This window comes from Lampetra planeri, chromosome 6, assembly GCF_965212315.1.
Source record: "Lampetra planeri chromosome 6, kcLamPlan1.2.h2, whole genome shotgun sequence".
In the NCBI taxonomy this organism is placed as follows: Eukaryota; Metazoa; Chordata; class Hyperoartia; order Petromyzontiformes; family Petromyzontidae; genus Lampetra; species Lampetra planeri.
Window position 1 is genome coordinate 2,093,486 of NC_136112.1, and position 16,333 is coordinate 2,109,818.

At 52.1% G+C, this 16,333-nt stretch overlaps 1 protein-coding gene across 1 annotated transcript in view; it reads left to right on the top strand.

The window, feature by feature from the left end:
* Nucleotides 1-16,333, top strand: part of DNAH10 (dynein axonemal heavy chain 10) — a 67,109-nt gene that overhangs the window by 48,810 nt on the left and 1,966 nt on the right. The window contains exons 63-81 of the mRNA XM_078595244.1: nt 81-302; nt 1,277-1,424; nt 2,293-2,572; nt 3,273-3,502; nt 4,040-4,162; nt 4,661-4,811; nt 6,061-6,165; nt 6,691-6,845; nt 7,277-7,431; nt 7,860-8,043; nt 8,622-8,822; nt 9,696-9,905; nt 10,600-10,695; nt 11,199-11,370; nt 12,284-12,415; nt 13,470-13,681; nt 14,402-14,569; nt 15,311-15,491; nt 16,152-16,297. Coding sequence (XP_078451370.1) covers nt 81-302; nt 1,277-1,424; nt 2,293-2,572; nt 3,273-3,502; nt 4,040-4,162; nt 4,661-4,811; nt 6,061-6,165; nt 6,691-6,845; nt 7,277-7,431; nt 7,860-8,043; nt 8,622-8,822; nt 9,696-9,905; nt 10,600-10,695; nt 11,199-11,370; nt 12,284-12,415; nt 13,470-13,681; nt 14,402-14,569; nt 15,311-15,491; nt 16,152-16,297 — 3,271 coding nt within the window. The remainder of the gene's footprint in view (nt 1-80; nt 303-1,276; nt 1,425-2,292; nt 2,573-3,272; nt 3,503-4,039; nt 4,163-4,660; nt 4,812-6,060; nt 6,166-6,690; nt 6,846-7,276; nt 7,432-7,859; nt 8,044-8,621; nt 8,823-9,695; nt 9,906-10,599; nt 10,696-11,198; nt 11,371-12,283; nt 12,416-13,469; nt 13,682-14,401; nt 14,570-15,310; nt 15,492-16,151; nt 16,298-16,333) is intronic.

Sequence of the window (16,333 nt, forward strand, 5' to 3'; positions counted from 1 at the left end):
TATTTTTCATAGCCCTTTTCTATCTTTCTAAACAAGCAACAAAATGAACCGGTGCATTGCTTGGTCGGCGGCGAGCGCAGGTGGATGAGCGAGCTGCAGGAGCTGCGCCAGCGTCGGGTGCGCCTGCTGGGCGACTGCGTGCTGTCGGCCGCCTTCCTCTGCTACTCGGGCGCCTTCAGCTGGGAGTTCCGGAGCGCCATGCTGAGCGACGCCTGGGAGAAGGAGGTGCGCGAGCGGGAGATCCCACTCAGCCAGCCCTTCCGCGTCGAGTCCCTGCTCACCGACGACGTGGAGATCAGCAGGTGCCACAGTCGTTGTTGCCGAGAGGTGGTCAAAGCGGGGCGGTATGTGCTGGCACGCATGCCGGTAGGGAAGCAATGGACGTATGACGTCCCGGTGAGCCAGTGTCTCAGTATCGGAATATTTATTCATACTGGAGGAATCCGATGAGCTACAAAGCTATTTTTCGCAGATGTCCAGGAGGTGACACGGTGCGCTCCTCGTGGTAACACCTCGCACGGAGGTTGAGATATTTGGGAGGTTATTTGGGAGATATTTGGGAGGCTATATGATATAGTTTATAATGTATATTAAATGCACAAGAATGCTTTATGTACTTTCCAATATACGATCCTTATGGCGGTACCCCGGGGTACCAAATAATACAAAATGGCCAAGGAAATTAAATATTTTATTTCTGGGACACTATTTTTTCTAGGGGTGTACTTAACTCCGCGACTGGGGCACCAATCAATCTGAAATCAGTGCTACTCCGCAATGTCGAAATGCCAAACATTAGCATTAAAAAATCCGTTATCGAAAAATTCTACTTTGAATAGTGCATCGTGTACAGCTCGTCGAGATGAGTCGATTGCCGCATGGCCGACCATCAACAGACTAAAAATGACTGCATCATGGACATTATGCGAGAGCCGGGGTACTATGGTACCCCGGGGTACCTCCATAAGGTTCATATGCTAAACTTCACCAGAACACTTTATGTCGTTTATAATGAATGTTAATCCACTTGAATACATTTTATTGGATACAATGATCAAGTGAAGTGCAATAGAATATCGTTATGTCGTGTATTTCTTCTATGCGAGGCACTGTTTTTAAAACCACCACTTTTGAACGCTGACGGCGACGCTCGGCCCTGCATCTCTGCGCAGGGTCGCGTGGTAGTGCCGCGGCTATTCTCGCAATGCGCTTGTGAGTCGCGTGCGCGTGCCAACGTCCGTGCGCCGACATGCGCCCGTGCCCGCCACCCCCACAGGTGGGGCTCGGAGGGTCTGCCGCCCGACGAGCTGTCGGTGCAGAACGGTATCCTGACGACGCACGCAAGCCGCTTCCCGCTCTGCATCGACCCGCAGCAGCAGGCCCTCAACTGGATCCGCCGCAAGGAGCAGAAGAACAACCTCAAGGTGGGCAGTGGATATGCGTGCACGTGCGTGCGTGTGTGGTGTGCGCCTTGGGGAGCAGTAGTGCAACGGTTAGCGCGCTGCGCTACGACTTGGCGATCCGAGTTCGACTCCCGCTTACCGCCAACAGCAGCAGCGGAGATTATTTTAACCAGTCCTGGGCCTTTCCTAAGTTTACTCAGCCTCAAATGAATGCCTGGTGTGGTGTGTAAACATCAGCAACAAATGTGGCCACGCATGGTTTTGGCCACCCACCCCATCGTGTGCCGTGTCGGCCTAAATAGGTTTTCGCTAACAGCACTTGCCCCAATAGTTTGTTAATGGCTATATAGGGGATCTTTATGTCTGTGTGATACCTTTGGTGAGAGCAGAGATGTCATGGGTTATGACGGATGGTCATGTTTTTTTTGTAGCAGCTGATGGGCATCATCGTTGGCTGGGGTTAACTCTTTGTCAGGCTATAGTCCTCAGTTTCCATAAATGTTTACATTAATAATAATATACACTGTGTCACATCGATTGTTTTTTAATACCTGCACTGCCCAAGAGCGAGTGTTCCAGAGTGGCTAAGCGCATTTCAAGGTTACTAGGGTGTTCTTAAATGCACAGGCAAGCGACATTGGCAACTTAACAATGCTTTCCTTTGACATGAGTCTGAAAGATAAGCAGAAGTAAAGTGGGGTGATCAAGTACACGGAAAATCAGAAGAGAAAATAGAAGGAAGGATTAGTCTCGGGGAATCGGAGCCGAGTAATTTAATTTATTATTAAAATCGGCAATGAGTTGCTCTTGAGACAGGGAGGTAGCACGCCTCAGCGATACAACAAGCGGTGCCAAAGCGTGGCGCTAACGAAACCCGCTTCTCCTGCAGGTGTCATCGTTCAACGACCCAGACTTCCTGAAGCAGCTGGAGATGGCGATAAAGTATGGCTTCCCATTCCTCTTCCAAGACGTGGACGACTACATCGACCCCGTGATCGACAATGTGCTCGAGCGGAACATCAAGGGGCAGCAGGGGCGACAGTACGTGGTGCTGGGCGACAAGGAGGTGGATTATGACCCGAGCTTCAGGCTCTACCTCAACACGAAGCTCGCCAACCCCAGGCTCTCGCCGTCCATCTTCGGCAAGGCCATGGTCATCAACTACACGGGTAACGCCTCGACGCTGTTCGACGTTACGACGCAGCTCAGTCGCAAAAATAAAATTCGGATTTTGTGCCGGGGTATGAAAGGCATATCGACTGTTGCATGACGTTGACTATTAAGAAAGAAAAGTAAGTGAGCTCATGCGGGACATGTCGTGGCTTAGAAGGGGCGATGGCCGGTGGTCCAGACCAAAGACGGAGTGGCGACCAAAGGAAAAAACTCGCCGAAGAGGATGCCCACCGTGAAGAAGGGGCGATTAAATCGGCTAGTGTGCACGACCGAGATGGATTGCCCACGTCGCATAACCATGAGAGATGGCGACGGCTTGGGGAGGCCTTCATACAGCAGTGGATAAATCATGGCTGATGATGGCGATGGCAAAAGGCATAACGCTGGCGCTGGTTCGTGGAGTTGAAAAGCTCGTGAATGCTTGAGGCCATTATGTTGGGGGCCAACCTTGGAAAGCAACTTATTGCAATTCACCAACTAATTGCACCTCCCCACTCATTCTGAATAAACCCACGGCTGATTGTCACTATTGGCCATTGGGTGACGTGCATTGAGCTCATATCCAGGTCTCATATAGTGCGACTTCAAGTGGCCAACCACAGGTCTTTGCGTGCGTGTACGTGTTTGCATCCATGCCACTGTGCATCCGTGCCGCTGCCCCTCCCTGTGTCCGCGCATCTCCCGGGCCACGTGTAGTGACGCTGAAGGGCCTGGAGGACCAGCTGCTGAGCGTGATCGTGGCGTTTGAGCGCAGCGAGCTGGAGGAGCAGCGCGAGCGCCTCATCCAGGAGACGAGCCACAACAAGCGCCTGCTCAAGGAGTTGGAGGACTCGCTGCTGCGCGAGCTCGCCACCTCCACGGGCAACATGCTGGACAACGCCGAGCTCGTCCTCACGCTGGAGGACACCAAGGCCAAGGCCACCGAGGTGCGCGGCAGCAGCACCGCCGCCGAGAGTGGGCGGTGACGACGAGGTCGGGTGAACTTCTCGATTGTTGACCTGGGACGAAAATCAAAGAGTGTTGGGTGTGACAAATGGCATTGGTGAGATGTTCCGGTGGTTACGTCCAAATTAGTGGGAGTGTGCCCCGTTGTTGTCACAAGCTATGAAGGGTTGAGACCGGATAGTACTTGGGTGGGCGACCACCATGCTGGTGTTGTCATCGGGTGCTATAGGTTGCTGTGGGGTGACGCAGTGGGCAGGAGAGGGGGGCAGTGCAGCAATATCCATTGTTGTCCTGTGCTTCTGCGCTCAAATGCCGATGCTCCTTGTTTCCACAAACCCACACTAACCAGTGTGGAGAAGTATGGCCAAATAACTGCCACGACCCGCACGGTCTGGGGAGGCCATCATCCAGCAGCGGATTGACAAAAGGGCTTCACTGTATATTGTATATGTACGTGTACGCCAAATCTCGTGCTTTAAAATCTCACAGATTACCCTCTGACCGCGCTGTCGCAAAAGGTGGCGGAGAAGCTGGCACTGGCGGAGAAGACGGCGCTGGACATCGACCGCCTGCGCGACGGTTACCGCCCGGCGGCCAAGCGCGGGGCCCTGTTGTTCTTCTCGCTCGCTGACATGGCCCAGGCAAGGAGCGGGTCCGCCACCGTGCGAGCTACTCCGTAGCGGCGCTGTCGTGTTCGCTCCGGCGTAAAATTTGATGAGGCATCACTTGCCCAGAATGTTAGGCTGCCATATGTTTTGCTGTTGCAGTGTTGGTGATGATGGCGGTGGTGGGGTGTGTTATGTGAGCGCATCTTCAGTGCAGTAATGAAATATGGGAAAGATATTCCACCACCGTTGCTGCTATCGCCACCATCACCACTATCGATAATACTCACACTACCAATACCACGAACAACACTAGTACCAGTACCAGCACCACCACCAATACCAAATTGTGTACATTAACACAACCGTGTGGCTCAAGTACATATCTTGGATCATAATGAGTGATCGTGAGTGCCAGTTAACTTGATACTTAAGCGACAGTTGATATCGGCGTTAGATAAAAGCAGCAGCAGTAGCAGCTGCGACGCACCGCTATACCGGACGTGTGCTCGTGCGCGCTCGTGACGGGCCCAGGTGAGCGGGATGTACCAGTACTCGCTGTCCGCCTTCCTCGGCGTGTTCGACCTGTCACTGCGCAAGTCTCTCCCGGACACCGCGCTTCCCAAGAGGCTCGTCAACATCACGGACACGCTCACGCACAATGTCTACAACTACGGCTGCACAGGTGAGGTGCCACACACGCACACTCACGCACACTCGCAAAATCGCAGACGCACGTCCAGGTTAGATGTTAGCCTCCCGTCTGCTTGAAAATGTTTCCCGTGAGAATCTCTCGAGGCTAAACTGTGGCTGGTTGGCTCATCGTGGGATCAGAACACTGAGTCAGTGGTAACAGCTGAGGTTCATGGGCCGAATGCGGCCCACGACTGCGATCCATACAGCTCGCGGCCAAGTGAGGCCTACCAATTTCGATCTGCCGGCAAACCACATTCTTCCATGGCTGAAAAGCATCTTAGCTGCACTATTCAGGTACTAGAGCGGAACATTTTCGACCGGCCAACACTGTGTTTCTAAATTTAGTGTGCTCAGTAGCCTGTTGTCTCTGAAGTAGTTCTGAGCACACTGTCAAAATATACAATCATAGCATGCTAGTGTAGTGAGTTCAACTGAGTCGCAGACGTACACATTTATTAACACCAACACATGGGGTAACTGCCCCTTAACAGAATAACAACCTATGGTGGTGACCACCAGGCTAACTATACTAATTAGAACGTAACTAGCTACTACGGACCGGGACCACAGCTCGGGTCCAGGTCCACGTGTTGGAGACTCTGTAGGACGTAGAATGTTGACGAACAACAGCTCCCAGTCCCTCTGGGGGACCCGGCTTATATCTTCTGTGGCGTGGCTGGCTCCGCCCTTGGCCACGACCACCTTCCAGAATCCTCAAGCAGGATCTCAACCCTGACACGTGACCACCCCTAGCCCCCACCTGGGGCCCCTGTGTAGACTTAACCGGTCACGTGTCCTCTGGGGTCAACCAGAGTGCCACGGCCCTTAGTAACCCCATTTCGATGGCCGGAACTCCCATACCCCATCCTGTAGGGGCCGGCACTGCACGTCAAGCGTGGTGCTATCCAGCGCGATCGATCAGCGCTCACCGAGCCCCTCTAGGGCCGGTACTGCACCCACATCCTAGTGGTGTCCGCGATGTCGTTACACCGCACGCCGCCATTACACAGTGACATCCCGCGATGTCACTACACTAGGACTGTATGTTTCAATGGTGGTTGCCCACCACAGGAATCTGAAAGTCCTATTTGTCCCTCAGTAATGAAAAGGGTTTCTCATCCCTGGCCAGAAAGGTGCCCACGTGTGTAAAAAGCAAAAATAAAAATGACTTTTGACTTGACCAGTGAGCCCCAGAGTAGCGTGATGCCACCGCTGCATGTCCCGCGTCACTTCCGCAGGGCTCTTCGAGAAGCACAAGCTGCTGTTCTCGCTCAACATGGCGATCCGATTGGAGCAGGCCGAGGAGCGTGTCCCTCAGAGTGAGCTGGATTTCTTCCTCAAGGGTAAGGATCTGCCGTGAAAATCCAAGAGCAAACAATCGACGTGTAAAATCCACTCGGTTACATTTCACGGCTGTGGTTCTCATGTTGGCAGATGGCCACCCAAGTCCATGGGGTTATTGATTGTTTTAGAGTACTATTTCCTGTGAGTTATAAATACATTTCAGCTGTGCCATCAGCATCCAATGGCCTACCCCTGTGAAGGTTATCCCAGGGTCTTTGACGTCTACCTTGCAGCAGATTTTAAACGTTTTGACAATTCCCCACAGAAGTTCCTTTCGAGCATTGGAAATTGATCCATCAACTCTTTTGCACAGTGGCTCAGTGGCAATTAAGTTGACTCCCCCGGGCAACCCGTTTGCTATAAGACATGTGCAGGAAAGGAGACGTGAATGAATGTGCATGAACACACGCGCGTCTGTGTGTGTGCACATGCGTGCGTGTCATCGACGCGACATCGACCGCGGCGGCTCTCGGTCGCGCAACGGAGGAGCGAGCGCCATGCCTCCTTCCGTGCGCGCGCTGCAGGCAACATCTCCCTGGAGAAGAGCGCTCGCGCGCGCCCCTTCGACTGGCTGCCCGAGCAGGGCTGGCAGGACGTGGTGCAGCTCGCCGAGGTGTCGCCCGACGCCTTCGCCTCCCTCCCCGACCACGTGGAGCGCAACGGGGAGGCCTGGAGACAGGTAACCCCTCCTTGCCCCGAGGGCAGCAGTCACTCGGGCCCGAGCGTCGCTCGCTGTCACTGAGATTGACGGGCTTTGTGGCGGGTTGTCATAGCAAGTGGTTAGAATGCTGCGTCTTATGTCTACATCCTTTCACCCAAGCTGTGTTTAAATATTCGTTCATGTATACGAGTTTACGTGTACCATGGAAAGGTTACACATATCTCACCTTTGATTAAAATAATACATGATTTTCTTTGTACACTATTAATCATTGTGATCATCATCATCAGCCATGATGAATCCACTGCTAAATGAAGGGCTCCACAAGCCATCGCTCACGGTGCTGCAATGTAACAATTCATCCACATTGTTAACAAAATAACAATGACGGTACAAGACGAGTGGTGACAATGTAGTTGCCCGTGCGGTGATGATGGTGTATCCTGCAGTGGTTCGACCTGGACACGCCGGAGCAGGCACCCCTCCCAGACGGCTACGCCAACTCGCTCTCCGCCTTCCAGCACCTGCTGGTGCTGCGCTGCTTCCGCGTGGACCGCGTGTACCGCGCCATCTCCGACTACGTGGCCAGCACCATGGGGGAGAGGTAGGGCCCATTGGTCTTTGGTGCCCACCACTGATTGGACGGCGATTGGTTGCCGGTCTCTACCACCGACCACGTTAGAGGCCTCTACCATTGAGCAATCTTAAAGGAGCGGCCTTCTCCATACCAACAGTTTTAACCAGTTCTTATCACCTATTGGTGAGTGAGAAGTCTCCACCAATTACAAGTGGGCGGTCTCTCCTGCCAACCAATCACCAATGAGAGATCCACAGCACCTGTACAATTGAGATTTGTTATCCAAGTGATCTTTATCACTAACCAATCCGTTTTTAGCACTCAATGATCAGAATTTATTGACCTAAAAATCTAAATCTATCCCTACACCTAGCCATAGCCCAGGGGGCAATGGGGGTAAAGTGGTAACCATTCTCTCGCGAATCCACGTCCATGATGGCATTTGCAATGTGCAGGTATGTCCAGCCGCCGGTGGTGAACCTGGAGGGCGTGCTGGAGCAGAGCTCGCCCACGTCCCCCGTCGTCTTCATCCTCAGCGCCGGCTCCGACCCCGCCGGGGACCTGGCCAAGCTCGCCGAGAGGACCGGCTTCAGCGGCAGCCGCCTGAAAATGCTGGCGATGGGACAGGGGCAGGAGAAGGTGAGTGGGGGCCAGGGTTAGGGTCGGTGGTAGAGGTTGTTGTGGGTTGTGAGGTCCCTGTGGTGGTGTGGGGTTTGGCAGTGAAGGAAGGGGCTAAATTAGAAGAATTAGTTCAGTAGAATTGAAGAGGTTGAAGTGAGTGGGAGAGAGTGAGTCACACTGGTGGAGTTAAAGAGGTAATCATCAACTCAGGAGACCAATAGAGAAAATTGCTCTCAGGTCTGTTTAGATCCTCTTTTCTTCTAAGTTTTAAAAGTCAGTCTTTAATTTCAACAACCTGCCATCTCTTTCACAAGTTCAAGCGTGGCAGTGACACTTTTAGCAGACAGGCACAGCTGCAAGAGTCCGGCGGAGGAAGCAGCGGCGTAGCGTGGTTGTCGTGGACCCTGGGTGGTTCAATTTCTCCCCTCTCCGTAGCACAGCACCAGGGCCCCCCCCCCCCGACCCGTTGTAGGAGCCGGTAGAGTTGCACCGCCTGCACACTCAATGGCTACGCCGCTTGGGAGCGAGGGTTAAAGACAGCGGGAGTGACGGAATTGCGACCACCTGGCGTTGGTCGGTCCATCGGTCGCGAGCAGGTGGCGCTGCAGCTGCTGGGGCACGCGGTGTCACGCGGTCACTGGCTCATGCTGCAGAACTGCCACCTTCTGCCACGCTGGCTCAAGGAGCTGGAGAAGGCACTGGAGGGCATCTCGAAGCCGCACCCAGACTTCCGCCTCTGGCTGACGACTGACCCCACGCCCAGCTTCCCCATCGGCATCCTGCAGCGCTCGCTGAAGGTGCTGGCCGGCACACGCTCGCGCACAAACGGCGGCCGCACGGCGATCGAGTGCCGGGTTGACATTGAGCAGGGTGGATTAATGAAGATGTGTGTTTTCTTTTCTTTATTTAGGATTTTTGAATTGTGTTTGTGTCTTTTTTTGAAATAGTTCTCTATTTACATTTGTGCTTTCGGCGTCGTGTCACGGGATGAAGATATTTACATTCGGAAATCTCCCAGCAAGTAGTGCACCACTCCGTGCCAGAGAATGGGCCCAGGAGATTGTATCACAGGACTACTGGTGAAGTCCTTTCAATATGTGTTATTACACACTAAACTAAAAACTATTGTTATTTTACGAGGTAAAGCCCACTGAGCTATAGAGCTCATTTCAGAAGCGACCTGGCCACAAACGATAGCTCAACGAAGTGGCTAATTACGTGGACATTTATATCAGCCAAATACTCCAAACGCATCTTTTTAATATGTGGAGGGAAAAACGGAGGACCCAGAGAACAATTCACGTGACCACGGGAAGAACATGCCAACTCCAAATATACAGCAGGCATCAGTATCGAAGCCACGTACTTCTGTTTTATAGGCAAGGTAGTTAACGTCCCGCTACTGTGGCGCCACCGTGGTGCCCATGAGGAGGGAGCTTTATAATTGTTTTTCCCATCTTGTTATTTCTCAAATGTGGAATAAGTGGACTTAACTTTGAAAAAACGAGTTTATCTATGATGATTTTATTCTGTCATTGCTGACACTCTCAATGTAGCTTAATCAGAAGTGACTGAAACCATAGATTCAAATACATGACCTCAGAAGCAGTACTGACACACTCCACATTGGTACTGCTGCTGCTGCCCCCCCCCCCCCCCGTCCGCCCTAGGTGGTGACAGAACCACCCAACGGCCTGAAGCTGAACCTACGCGCCACCTATTTCCGCGTGTCGCACGAGGCGCTGGACGGCTGCCCACACCCGGCGTTCCGGCCGCTCGTGTACACGCTCGCGTTCTTCCACGCCGTGGTGCAGGAGCGCCGCAAGTACGGCAAGCTGGGCTGGAACGTGCCGTACGACTTCAACGAGTCCGACTTCCAGGTGGTGTGGGGTGGCCAGCACGGAGGCGGTGGAGGGCCGTTCGGAGACAGAATTCTGAAAACTCTTTACGTCGATTGCCGTATCAACAAATGTAGGCTTACTCAATCCAATAGAGAGTCATTTTAGTTTATAGCCTAATATAACTAGCCAAATATCCTAACATTTAAAAAGACAATCTGTAGCTCTAGCTTTGAGCCAGGCACGGCAGCGCTCGCCTGTGACCCAGGACTTTGGCAGGAAGGGTTGATGGCGCACGTACATTAGTGAAACTCCCAAACCATGTGGACTGCAAGGTGACCTGGAGAGATCAGCACAGCAAATGCCTTGAACCTCAGAGAGGCTTTCGTGGATAAATGTAAGACGTATACATGTAGCCCTGTTGTACATCCCTCCTGTGAATCTGCTGTTGGACGAGAGCCTCCCTACACTGCAGGTCGTGATGGTTAATTGACCATACTTCACCATGCCGATCATTGTGAGTTGGTGAAGGTGGGAAGCATAGATGTGGGAGCATGTACGTACAGTAAAGCAATGTATTTTACTGCACTGCCCTCTGCTGCCCATCACAAAAATCCCACAGCAAGCCTATAACATCCGGATAAAGTAAATAACAATAAATAACCTTACACCAACCAATAATCAAACAGCTCAAGTCCCATTCCCTTAACCTTGCTGGGGCCGTGTGCTGCACCAGGTGTGCATGGAGATTCTCTGCACCTACCTGAGCAAGGCGCACGAGCAGGCCAATGGACGCATCCCCTGGGCCAGCCTCAAGTACCTCATTGGCGAGGTGAGCGTCGCGAACGAGCGATCTCGTGTGTGCTTACGGAAATTGACCTGCGTGTTAAGATGCTTGGTCTTCACGGCATTGTGCGAGTGAGAGTAATATTGACCTTAATACGGCACAAATCAGTTGAACAAATATGTCCAGGCTTAAGGCTTTCCACTTCTATTATGGCTACGACTCACCATACCCATCTGTCCAAAAGTATATTCAGTTCATAAATCCTCTTCCTCTATACAACTTTTCAATCTTATGATGGCGCACGCCTTTCTTCATTTACAGTGCTCTGAGATGTGTTCACATTGAGGAACTTTAGAAGTAAAAAGTCTTTACCTTACAGCACTGCACTTACCCTAGCCCATCGAGTCCCATGCTGTGCATCGAGTGCTTTTCCCGCAAACGCAATATAGCGTTACGATCGGCCCGAGCGTGCAAACTGATTCCTTTGCGTGATTCTGTTCTCCCAATGCGAACGCCGTGTGGACCCACGTGCACCTACCGCGGCGCAGGTGATGTATGGCGGGAGAGCCATCGACAGCTTCGACAGGCGCATCCTGACTACCTACATGGACGAGTACCTGGGCGACTTCCTCTTCGACTCCTTCCAGATGTTCCACTTCTTCTGCAACAGCGAGACCGAATACCGCCTCCCGCCAGACGGGCCCAAGGATGCCTACATTGGTTCGTGAGGCCGCTCGTGCTTCTATGTTTTTGTAGTACCCTATGGCTTCAGCGTCATTTTATTGTTTGTATCTGAACTTATCATCACTTTAACATCGAACCTGCAAGCCCAAACTGTGATCCCTGATCTCTAGAACCACGTCCTTATCAATGGGCCACTCTCCTGCCTCTTCGGGAGTGCTGCTCCATTCTTGAGTGACCGTGGAATTGTTTTATTAGCACGGTTGGCTACGTACGGTGCCAAAGAAGTTAAATATACATATGTGTGTGTGTGTGCATGTGCGGAGTGGTACTTCTTGCTCTGTGTAAACATCACAAAGGTGGTCAGGCGTGGCCCTGGCCACACCAACCCCTTGTGCTCTGTGCAGGTGGCCACTAACAGCATCTCCTGCACGAGTCTTTTCAGTTGCACGGGGGATCGATTTGCGAGGAGTGTTAGCGCAGTTTTTAGTGCATATCGCCACAATCCCACTAACCTGGGTTTTATTCCCAGCCGGAAATAACACCAATGGACAATAACATCTAAACTTGTTCTAAGGCTCCCTTAGGTTGACTCTACCTTAAATGACTCCTTGGCGTGGTGTGTAAACATCAGCACTGGGGAGACACGTGGTGCTGACCACACCACCTACTCACTAACAGCACCCCCCTCCCCCCCAGCATTCTGGATGGCTATACAAGGGACCTCTGTCTGTGTGCGCGTGTGTGTGTGTACGTGTGCGTGTGTCTACGTGTGCGTGTGTGTGTGTACGTATGCGTGCGTGTGTGTGTGTGTACGTGTGCGTGCATGTGTGTGTGTACGTGTGCGTGCGTGTGTGTACGTGTGCGTGCGTGTGTGTGTGTACATGTGCATGTGTGTGTGTACGTGTGCGTGCGTGTGTGTGTGTACGTGTGCGTGCATGACGCATCACAGCTGAGGTGGAGTCGCTTCCGCTGGCCAACACGCCCGAGGTGTTTGGGCTCCACTCGAACGCCGAGATCGGCTACTACACGCAGGCAGTGCGCGCCATGTGGAGGCATCTGGTCGACCTGCAGCCGCAGACAGGTGCAGCTTGCGCTAGCTGGCCAGCTTGTGTCCGAGCCACGTGTCCAGTTGGGGGTCATCCATAAGAAGAATCAGAATGAGAACATTTATTAAAACTGGAGGAATCCGATAAGCTACGAAGCTTTTCTTTTCACAGATGTCCAGTAAGGGTGGGTTCAGAACATTATAAACAAACAATACAAAAACACGACAGTATAGGATAGGTAAACACATCACTTAAAAATGTATAAATAAAACTAAAGTATTTTTTATCTTACCAGGTAAAGGCCACTGAGCTATGAACTTATTTTTCTGAAGCGACCTGGCCACAAATAATAGCTCAATAAAGTGGCATATTACGTGGAAATGTATTGCAGCAAAATAACCTAAAAAAATAAGGCTAACAAACTTCCAACTTTGGCCGAGATAGGCCTGGTTTCATAAAGGTCGTTCGAGTGTCCTTCTGCATTTGCGAAACTTGGGATTTACTCACTGTTTAACAATATCTGGCCTCGTGCTTGGCTCATGATGCAGGAAAAGGCTGAGTTGGCAGAGGAGTTGGCAGCGTCTGGTAGCAGTAACAAAAAGACTCAACTCATTCCATTCGTCAATGACACTGCCTTAAAAAAAATATATATAAAAGGCGACGTATTGGGCAACGGCTCTCTCACATAACACATGAAGAAGAGTCATTGGAGTAGGAGGTTGGACCAGAAATGGCGGGGCCACTCACTCTGGACAGGGCCCGGCTGTTGAGTGGGCATGACGATTTAAAATGAGCCCATGCTGATGAAGAGAGAGGGCCGCCAGATTTCTGCGTGTCCTGGTTGAGCCTCCCAAAGATTTGGTAGCTTTAGTCACGCACGAGTGACAACACTGTGCATCTGGCTCGGTGTATCGTGACGCCAACAGCGTCCAGTTGTGACCACGGGCCGGTTGCTCTCTGCGGTGACATTCCAAACGGATCCTTCACATTGTGAGTTTAGCCGATTGCGCAATTGGGAATTTAATTGGGGGGGGGAAAAATTGAAGCTTAATATTACCACAACAAGAAAAAACAAACGTTCCCCTGCAGGTGAGACGGGCAGCGGGGTGAGCCGCGACGAGTTCATCTCGGGGGTGGCTCGCGACATCCAGGCGCGGCTGCCACTGCCGTTCGAGCTGGGCCAGACGCGCAAGCAGCTGGGCGCCGTGCTGTCGCCCACGGCCGTCGTGCTGCTGCAGGAGATGCAGCGCTTCAATGCGCTGCTGCAACGCATGGCGCGCTCGCTCGCCGAGCTGCAGAGGGTACGTCCGGCGATGGGGGCAGCATTTGGGAATAAGTCGCGGGTGGTTTTGTTTATCCACCGCGCGTCGTTTTTTTAACGGAAGGTTCGACGACAAATTACGTCGGTGAAAATCGTGCACGCATTAAGCAACGATTTCCAAAATGCGTTTTGTCTTTGGAGTATTTAGTTCGAAGTATGCAACGAGTTATTTTTGCTCTGGTGTGTGTCTTCACATTTTGGGCATCTCTTTGATTGTGGGTGGTTTTCAAGAGGCAAAGTCCCTCACAGCATTCTGGATCAGGTTAACGAAAGTTATTGAGTCCCCCTTCATGGATGGACGGCCGGCGAGAGCTTATGCATCAACACTTTTAACCTTAGTTGGAAAGCATTAAAAAAAATCTCTCATAGATATATTTACTTAAGTGTCCTAGGTTTAAATCTTGACTTAAAGCTTTCGTGACTGCAGGAATTCATATTCTTTGGGTCTTTTGGTAAAGTCACGTAGATAGGTTCAAAGAAAATAGCGAAAAACTACGACGTTTCGATCGCAACACAAGCGGTCGTCACCGAAAGACCCAAAGAATATATCCGAGGATTACCAACAAGAGTTTGAAGCGTCTCAGTACATTCCTATCTAATTATTAAGAGCGTTTGAAACTCGTAGCCTCCGAGTATAGCCACTCCAGATGAGACGCTTGCCTCTTTGTTTATTTCCTCCCGTCCCCTCTGCTTGTCGCAGGCACTGGCGGGCGAGGTGGGGATGAGCGGGGAGCTGGATGAGGTGGCACGCGCCCTCTTCAACGGGACGATCCCGGCCATCTGGCGCCGCCTGGCTCCGGACACCCTCAAGTCTCTCGCTAACTGGATGGTGCACTTCCACCAGCGGCACCAGCAGTACTCGGCATGGGTAGGCCAGCCCGTTTGCTTGTTTCCATGCAATTTAAAATCAGGTAAGAGCCCATTGGGGTAGAGCAGTGGCACAGCGGTTAACTCGCTGCATTAAGAACCCGGCTACCTGAGTTTGATTCTGAGCCACAGCTAACATCAGTGGTGAGTGATAGACTGTATAAAGTGATCGCGTGCCCACCGCCTACAGCAAAGTGCGCGAAGAAGCGTGGTGAAGTATGGTCAAACAACGACGATGATTTACATGACGTTAGGAGACCTTTGTCCAGCAGTGGATTGACGGCGCTGTAAATATAAAGACCAATGTCGACCAATAGATGTTTGGTCTTCAGCATGTTGATGTTCTACTTGCTGTAGGCTTCTTTGAATATATATAAGATGTACATATCCCCTTGGGCTCTTGTGTACAAATTCTGAGCATGATCGCATTGCTCATTGTGTACGTGTGTGTATGTGGGGAGCAGTGGTGTAGCGGTTTGCGTGCTGCGCGGCAAACCCGGCAATCCGAATTCGATTCCTGCTCACCTAGGGATGGCCATCACTGGGTGACTCAGCCTCAAATGAGTACCTGGTGCAGTGTGTAAACAACCCCACTTGTGAGACAAAGGCGGTCTGGCGTGGTGCTGGCCACCCACCCCCTCATGTGCCGTGCCGGCCTTCATAGGTGCTTGCTCACAGCACTTGCCCCAACAGTCTGTTAAGGCTATCGAGGGATCTTTGTCTGTGTGATGGCGCGCGTCAGGTAGAGGACGGGGAGCCGACCGTCATGTGGCTGTCCGGCCTGCACATCCCCGAGTCCTACCTCACGGCGCTGGTGCAGGCCACGTGCCGCAAGAACGGCTGGCCGCTCGACCGCTCCACGCTCTACACGCAAGTCACGACCTTCCGCGGTCCCGAGGAGGTCACCGAGCGGCCCGGGCAAGGTCAGCGACGCAGCCGCAATCACCACGCTCACCGCCGCCGCTTGAGGCTTTAAATGCGACGAACTTCTCCCGTCCAGAAATTCGAGGGATTTTTAATTATCACAAAAAATGGACGAATACAAATTAATGTTAATAATATTGTGTTTTTGTTAGTTGACACAATTCAGGGGTCTTGGCTGGGATGCACAAATATTATTGTTTTGCCATTGTGGTGAATGTAGCACCTCTAGTGGCTAGAGCAGTGACACTGTGGTAAGCGCACTTTGCTCTGAACCCGGTGACCCGAGTTTGATTCGTGGCTACAGCTCAAATCAGTGGGGGGTGATATCTGAACTGCACTATGCTCCTGACCAGCAGTAGCATAGTGTGGTGGACATGGGCCCTGGTACAAGGAATGAAATGGGCCCGCCACTGCCCAATTTCCCACCTCTTCGTATTCCAGCTCCTGGACTCCTTTAGTCAACATGCCCCGGTTCAGTTGCACTGTCTGCATGCTCGATAGCTATGCCACTGATGAACAGTATGGTGAAGTATGGTCACACAACTCCCACGATCGACATGGTTTTGATGAGGCTTTAATCTAACAGTGGATTTACTCTGCGTTGTGCATTCAGAGACCACTGAGGTAGAAGTCTCATGTTAGTGTTGTCCGTGGAACAGGGTGCTTCGTGTCAGGCCTGTTCCTGGAAGGAGCCGACTGGGACGTGGAGGCCAGCTGCCTGGTGCGGAGCAAGCCCAAGGTGCTGATGGTGCAGCTGCCGGTCCTCAAGATCATCCCCATCGAGTCGCACCGCCTCAAGCTCCAGGTGCGTCACATTGCTACGTGGACCGAACATCACTGC